Genomic DNA, 7,412 nt, shown 5'->3' with positions numbered 1-7,412 from the left:
AAGCGACCTCAGGTTAGGTTTCTGCGAAATGCGCTAAAACTTTCACCACACCCTACAAGGGCCATGTGACGACACCGTGCCAGGTCCCGAGGATTTCCGGCATCGTATGGTTTGCCGTGGATTTTAACGGCTAGATCCGGCATGCCGCCGACATACATTCGCCCCCCCCCCCCGGTGGTGGGGCCTGCTCCTCCTTTGGTTGGACGGTACCTACACATTCTCCCCCGGTGGTGGGGCCTGTAGCTGCGCGACGCACGGGACAACGTCGGCGCAGACGGGGGCACCCCTGCCGCCCTCCGCCAAGATCCCCTGCAGGCCAGCACCTCCGGCCCGCCCCCATGAGCAGCGGGCAGAGCCACCAGATCGGAACAACGGGTGCCCCAACCAGCCGAGACCCATACCTGGATCAGCCATGAAGGAAGACGCCTCACCTGAGCCTGATGCAGACAAACCGCTGCCGGAGAGACTTGTTATCGCCGCGTGCAGATCGGTCGACCACCATGGCCGCAACAACGCCGCTGTAGACCACCCCCGCAGAGGCCACGACGGGCCCCTGCCATCATATATGATTTAACAAATCACTTTGCGTACAGTTTCTCAAATGACTGTAAGCAAAATGAGTTTATCAATTTTTTAATTCTAAAAAATTCATTTTTTTGGAAAAAACATGAAATTTGGCAGAATATTGGTTTGTGATTTGTAGAGGGTGTGGAAAAAATTTGAAAAGATTTCATAAAAAACTCTAATAAATCTAGCAAAATAAATACGTAAAGAAGCACACAAAAATGAAGACTTCCTATTGGGTGACCACCCGGTCACGCGGATCGGTGACGTGGATGGCTAGCCCCACGCTCCTCTGCACCTCCAAAAAGAAAAGAAGAAAAAGAAAACGCACGCACGCACGATACAAAATCAAATGAAATTTTGGGCCTTCCCGCGCCACTCGGCCCGCTTCCCTCCCACCCACCAAAATTATAAAAAAGGAAAAGAAGCGAGAGAGAGCCCACCCAAGACCCAACAGAGCCGCACCACTCCCCACCTCGACCTCTCTCTCTCCCCGCGACCCTTCTCCGCCGCCGCCACCCACGCCGGTGATTCCGGCAGCTTTCGGCGATTCCGGCTGCTGCCGACGACGCCAAGCACACTCGCATGATCGCCTCCGTCCGCTCCGTTGTTCCCTTCCGAGCAGATTCGTCGCTCGCGTCCTCTACCGGTCACCCGCGACCGTCCCTAAGCTAGGGTTTCGGCCACCGCGTAGCCGGCGTGGCTCCGGCGGCTCAGGTACATCTCTCCATCAAGATCCCTCGCAACCCACCCTTTCTTACTCACCTGTATCCTCTCCCTCCCAGATCGAGCATGCCAATGTCGTCGTCGTTTCGCTTGCGCTGGAACAGCAAAGGGAAGGCCATGGACGACGCCGCTCCAGCCCTTCTCCGACGCCATCAAGGTCAGCCCCTCCCTCTCCTCTTCGATCTGTTCCCCTACCCTTCCCTGATGTGCCTACCTTCCTCACCCACACGCAGCAGTAGCAGCAACTCGATGCAGGGACGAGGGAGAGGAGGAGTCCTGCTTCCCCGGCGTGCATCCTCTCTCTCTCGGAACGACACCCAACCTCAAGCGAGAGGTTTTCCTTCCCCTCCATGACTCCCTTGTCCTCCTCGATTTCCTAGGCTTGCTCTCAATTTGCTGCTGCTCTGCTCAGCTCTGCATTTTTTACTTATACACATGCTTGACTGAATTTTGAATTGGTGCTACTGCTGTCACACTCCACTCCTGGGTCCTCCTAGGCTTGGTGCAGATTTTAGATGCAGATTGCTAGGTGCAGATTTTAGATGTTCTTGTCACCACTGCTGCTAGTCACTGCTTGTCTGCTTGTGTTAATTTATATGTCATTGTGACGAGTTGAGATGTTCTGGTAACTTTGATGTCTACCTAGTCGACTTATTAGATATGACGGAAGATGCAAGTGGAGATTTGCATCAAAAATTGTTTGTGAAGATATGATTGCTGATTTCAAAAGTAGGAAGAATAGAAGAACATATCTCTAGTTGGCAGTAGTGCTAGTTGGTTCTGTTTAGTTGTCTTTTGGTCATTTGGTGTGGTCTGTTCTTTTGGAACACCAAAATTTACCTATCCACAATGCTCAGGTATGTGTGAACCTGCTGTATTGTGTTATTTATGATGATATGGTCGTCTAATTGTCCTTGGCTCCTTGCATATGTTCTACGTACAACTTAGCGGAGTTTTTAATGCATATTGTGTGTTCTTATATAAAGTCGGCCCCCTCTTGAGATTTGGTCACGCTCCGCCACTGCTCTTAGCTAGCTAGCTCTCAGTTTGGATTGCCCTTGTTGGTTGCTAGCCCCCCAACTTGTTTGCATATATTGCAAATTTGCATGACTAGTGAACTAGCCCTGTACGTATTTTTTTATAGCACTGAAGTTTGTGTTTGTGCTAAATGGAACACCTGATGCACTTGTCTTGGTACTGCTTTTGTTGCTGTGACGGTGTGGTGTTCAAACAGTTAATGCCACTCATCCATTGATGAACTAGAGTCCATCTCCGGTTTGAATTGACTCTGCTTTCAAGTATATTTTGCTTGCTACCCCAAAAATGTAGTAGAATTTAGCTTATGAATTGGTCTGGTTGGATTTCTCAAGTTATCTCAAGATGCTACAAAATAAATGGTTGTTGTCTCTGCCTTTGATGTTTGATTTGATTTGATTCGGTTTCCTCACGCCTCTCTGTTTGCTCTGTTCGTGCTGCTGCCGGATCCAGGAAGGTCTTTGAGAACCTAAACGTTCGTTTTTTGATTGATAGATGCATGTGTGGGTGGCAGCAGATCAACCTCCTTCTCAACCCATGTGTAAGCCCAGCCCCTGAGATACTCACCTTCTCAAACCCAATTTTTTTTGTCTATCTTGTTCCTTGACAAACAAATTTTTTTAGGCCAAAACTTTTTGTTCCATTACTACCATCTTGCTGCTCTCGATATCCATGCCCTAATTCATACCTGATCCATTCTTAGATGCTAGTAAGTAAACATGACATGTGGTAGAAAACATATTAAGCCACCATTACGTGTGAATTACACCGGCTCATGTCAGCGTATGTAGTTTGGATGAAATTTTCTTTTTGGCAACAAATGCATCAACTGTGACAGAACCATTCATGATTAATTCTGTCCTGTGCAAAATGTAGTGCTAGTTCTGTAGTTCGTCATATGTATATATATGCTCTACAGTTTTAGTTCTTCTTCTTGTGTTGCTGCACTTGGTCTAGAGATACAACAACATTAGTTAGGTCCGGATGGATCAACACATACAACTAGAAGTGCTAGTAACAAAAAAAAATAACCTTGTGATTGATTCTGTTGAGGCTAGCATTCTCTGTTTGTTTTGGAGCACAACCATGTACTGTACGTACTAAGCTAGCTCACGCACACACATAGCTAGCTCGATTGATTTCTGTAGATACTAGCACCAGCACGCCTGTGTCTCCTATACTAGCTTGTTTAATTTCTGTACTAGCTCAACAACACTAGCTCTGACTTGTTTGTTTGATTCGGAGCAGCAGGCATCCTCCGTGGATGATGACGACAACCAGGGCATCCACCGCCACGACGACACCCCGCACATGGTCCAACTCGGCTACAACCTCCTCTACCGCACGACTGCGGCCGCGGTCGTGTTCGGCATCGACTACAATCTCCTCTCCGGTGAGTCCATCTCCTACCTCTAGCTCCCTCTCTTGTGCTGCTATAGCAGTACCTTGCTCTGTTTCATGTGCATGGGTGATTTTGTTTGTGCTTGTCGTGCTTGTGCCATGAGAAAGATCATTCCTATTTACAGTGATGATGATTCAGAGTAGCACCCTTGTTAAATTCTGCTCTTGTACTGCCTCATTTGTGGTTGTTGGTTACTGCAGCTAGGTTTTGTTAGCTGTTGGTGTTTAATCTAGCTAGCTAGTAGTGTTGGCAGCTAGCTAGTAGTGTTGGCAGCAAGCTACTCCTGTACTAGTAGTTCATCCATATGTGTAATTGATCCTTCCCAGTAATTGAATAATGTGAAGAAATCCTATTGTATCAGCTATGTAGTGCGAACATCAGATCATTTACAATGAAAATCTTTGTTTGCCTCCCGGTAGAAGTATTTCTTGTAACATTTTGGTGATTTCCCTTTGGTAGATGCATTGTATATATTACATATTCATCCTTATGTGTAGGATCTTTGGTTCATTATACTGACTGCATGCCACCTCTGTCATCGCTGCCCCGTCTCCCACACCATCGGCACCGCCCCTCCGCCTTCTCCTTTGATGCTGTAGTGGATTCTTAGAATGAAAATGTTGTGTACATCAAAAATATTTTATGGTCTGTGTTTGCAAAACCATGGTTGTTGAATCATGTCTTATAATTGTATTGGAAATTGCTAGCCTTTTTGGCTAGTATTTTTTAGTGGATTCTTAGAATGAAAATGTTGTGTACATCAAAAATATTTTATGGCCTGTGTTTGCAAATCCATGATTGTTGAATCATGTCTGATAATTGGATTGGAAATTGCTAGCCTTTTTGGCTAGTATTTTTTTTGGTTTTGGTTCGTAAGTATGCCTACGGTTAAACCGTCGGCATAGATATGCACAGGGCTACCCAGGGCTTGCCACGTGGCAGGGATATGCCTACAGCAAAGCCGTCGGCATAGGTGAAAATCTATGCCGACGGCTTTGCCGTAGGCATACCCTCCTGCCAGGAGTCACCGCAGGCCGCCATGTGGCAGAGATATGCCGACGGCAAAGCTGTCGGCATAGATTTTTCACCTATGCCGACGGCTTTGCCGTAGGCATACCTCTGCCACGCGGCGGCCCGTGATTCGTTAGCGCTTTTGACGGCGCCGTCCGTTGCCGTCATGTGAAAATCACTGCTGACGGCTAAACTATGCCGACGGCCAGACGAAAGCCGTCGGCATAGGAACCTATGCCGACGGCTAAACTATGCCGATGGTCTGACAAGACTACGCTGACGGGGCTATGCCGACGGTAGCCGTAGGCATAGATGTATGCCGACGGGAAATGGCCTATGCCGACGGCCCTGGGCCGTCGGCATACGTGGCGAGTCCGGTAGCGTTGCCGTGCGGGAGCGTCGCCGGTTGCGGCAAGGCAGTGGCGAATCTGGAGCCTCCGGTCTTTGGCGGGCACGTGGTGTCGTGCATGGTGCGCGTTGGTGCGTCTGGTTCATGGTTGCGGCTGGGAATCACGGTGGTTCTCGGCCTTGGCGGTGCTCCATTGTTCCTTTTCGACATAATGCTCGGCAAGGTAAGGCGGGAAGCACTGCGTCCGGTGGCTCTATATTTGGTTGGTGGTGGATGGATTTGTAGAAGGTGTTGGTCGGTGGTCTTCGCGTGGTACAGTTGACTGTGGCGGTGGTGACTCTATGCTTCTTCGGTGGCAGGCTGGTTAGTTGGTGGGGTTGCCAACACCGGTGCGGGATAAGGTGCGATCGAGGTGGTGTGGAAGTTGGGGTCAAGACTGACGAGCAATGGCGATGGTTGTGGCCGTAGTAGGCCTTTTTGGAGGTATCGCTTCTTTGCTGCCACACCCCTTCCACAAGGATATGGCCATCATAAACTCTCAAGGGAACCCTTGATTTTGTGATCGGACGATGAAGTTGCTTTGGTGTCGTTTACCTTCTTGGGGGCTTCATCGGGGCTTGGCATCGGTAAGCGAGCCCGCGGTTGGCAGCAGTTGTGGCGTCTAGGCTTCTATGACAATGATGATGGTGGGAACAATGTCGGCGACGCGATAATGGTTGAGGTAGTCGGCATGTCCACGAGATTACCTCGGTTTGTTTGTTGTTTAAAGTCGAAGCTATGGCGGTGGGGCCATGTGTGTGTGCACGATGACTGTCTGCAGGTGGCCCGTTCAGCGATCTTCAGTGGCACCAGCCATGCCCGATTTTGTCCTTCGTAGTTCTTCCTCAGAGTAGGAGCTGCGCTGCCTGATCTTCATACACCTCCACACGACCTCTTCAGTGCGAAGTCGGAGTTATTTGCTCAGGGTTTAGTGATGGCGATGACACCCCTAGGGAGGAGTGATGACGATGACACCTACGTGTTGTCTCGGTGATGCCCTCTTTCGAGTGGTGTGTGTGGGTCTCTTGTGTGTGCCGCTTAGCGGCTGTGATGGTTTTCGCCTGGTTGTCCATAATCAACTGGGCAATCTGTTTTTCGCTCGGTTTTCCCTAATTAACTGAGCAAACCTTTTCTTCTTAATGAATGCAAAAACTCAGCCATTTCAAAAATAAAGATTAGTGATGTACTCAAATGATTTAAAATATTTTTCCTCAACCTTTAAAGCATGAATGACATACATGTAGGTTGTTGAAACATGAGTGTACGATATTAAAGTTGACTTCTAAGTATGGCACCACACACATTAGATATTCAAACAAGTTTTATGGATGAAAATACCCAAACAAGTATTTGAAATGATGGGTGTATGAACATGAGGCAGAAATTGTTAAAGTGAGGATTTTTTTTAACTAAGTTTGTTAGTTTGGTGCATCTAGGTCCGAAGTCTCGGTTAAGTAAGCAAAGTACACATGGCAACATAAGTTATATGCACCTGTAGATCTTTAATAACTTTTTGAGTACTAGCAGCTTATATGATGCTTAGAGTATCATGGTTTATATTTACATTTGATTTTTTTTAAATACCATCCTCTTGGAGTTTGTAGTGCTTTTTTGTGTGTATTATTCTTGAATTCCTTATACATGACATTGGTATCTTTATGTTCTGTATTTGAACTCTTTTCCATAGTGGTTAACAATATGTACTTATATCCATTAGGTATCTCATTGTTATTGATGATATATGGTCCATATCTACATGGGATGCTATTAAGCATGCTTTCCCAGAGAATGATTTTGTAGTAGAACTATTGCTACTAGATGCAATGTTGATGTCGCAAGATCATGTTGTCAAGGTGGTAATGGCCGCATGTATGAAATGGAAGCCCTAAGTGATCTCCACTCCAAAAGATTATTTTTCAAAAAAATATTTGGTTCCGAGGACTATTGCCCTCATGTGCTAAAAGGAATTGCAAATAAAATACCCAAGAAATGTGGTGGCCTCCCATTATCAATTATCAGCATATCAAGTTTATTGGCAAACATACTGATGGTCAAAGATGAGTGGGAGAGAGTGGAGGCCTCCCGCCCTGGACAGTCTGCCCAACGACATGACTCAACGAGCTGCAGCAGCTGCGTGCCGCCGAGCCGCTCCAACGAGAAACAGGCGCCACCGTCGGCCCCAGCTTCAGGTACGTGTCCACCAGGCACAGCAAAATAGCCTGCAATATATGCAGCACAGGTTTATTCAAGATTGATATGATTCAGCAAGAACCTGCTGCAGGATTT

At 47.4% G+C, this 7,412-nt stretch overlaps 1 protein-coding gene across 17 annotated transcripts; it reads left to right on the top strand.

The window, feature by feature from the left end:
• Positions 1-990: 990 nt before the first annotated feature.
• Positions 991-7,089, top strand: LOC123139822 (uncharacterized). 17 transcript variants are annotated; one of them, XR_006469653.1, is made up of 6 exons: positions 991-1,281; positions 1,350-1,447; positions 1,527-1,624; positions 2,821-2,866; positions 3,574-3,718; positions 4,225-4,536. XR_006469653.1 is itself a non-coding variant. In XM_044559522.1 (5 exons), the coding sequence occupies exons 2-5, from the start codon at positions 1,357-1,359 to the stop codon at positions 4,335-4,337; spliced, it is 444 nt and encodes a 147-aa protein (XP_044415457.1). In that variant the 5' UTR covers positions 991-1,281; positions 1,350-1,356; the 3' UTR covers positions 4,338-4,536. The 17 variants fall into 17 exon arrangements, 11 of the variants coding, with proteins under 11 accessions (XP_044415457.1, XP_044415458.1, XP_044415455.1 ...); XR_006469651.1 differs by having other exon boundaries at positions 1,524-1,624; positions 3,577-3,718; XR_006469649.1 differs by having other exon boundaries at positions 992-1,281; positions 1,524-1,624.
• The last annotated feature ends 323 nt before the right edge of the window (positions 7,090-7,412 follow it).

Source organism: Triticum aestivum, chromosome 6B, assembly GCF_018294505.1.
Source record: "Triticum aestivum cultivar Chinese Spring chromosome 6B, IWGSC CS RefSeq v2.1, whole genome shotgun sequence".
NCBI lineage: Eukaryota > Viridiplantae > Streptophyta > Magnoliopsida > Poales > Poaceae > Triticum > Triticum aestivum.
This window is presented reverse-complemented; position numbering and strand designations above follow the sequence as displayed.

Bases quoted from the DNA above. Each gene is read 5' to 3' on its own strand.
- LOC123139822 (XM_044559517.1), top strand. From the start codon at position 1,357: ATGCCAATGTCGTCGTCGTTTCGCTTGCGCTGGAACAGCAAAGGGAAG. The intron at 1,448-1,523 runs GTCAGCCCCTCC...ACCCACACGCAG, and splicing joins CCTTCTCCGACGCCATCAAG to CAGTAGCAGCAACTCGATGC. The intron at 1,625-3,573 runs GTTTTCCTTCCC...GATTCGGAGCAG, and splicing joins CACCCAACCTCAAGCGAGAG to CAGGCATCCTCCGTGGATGA.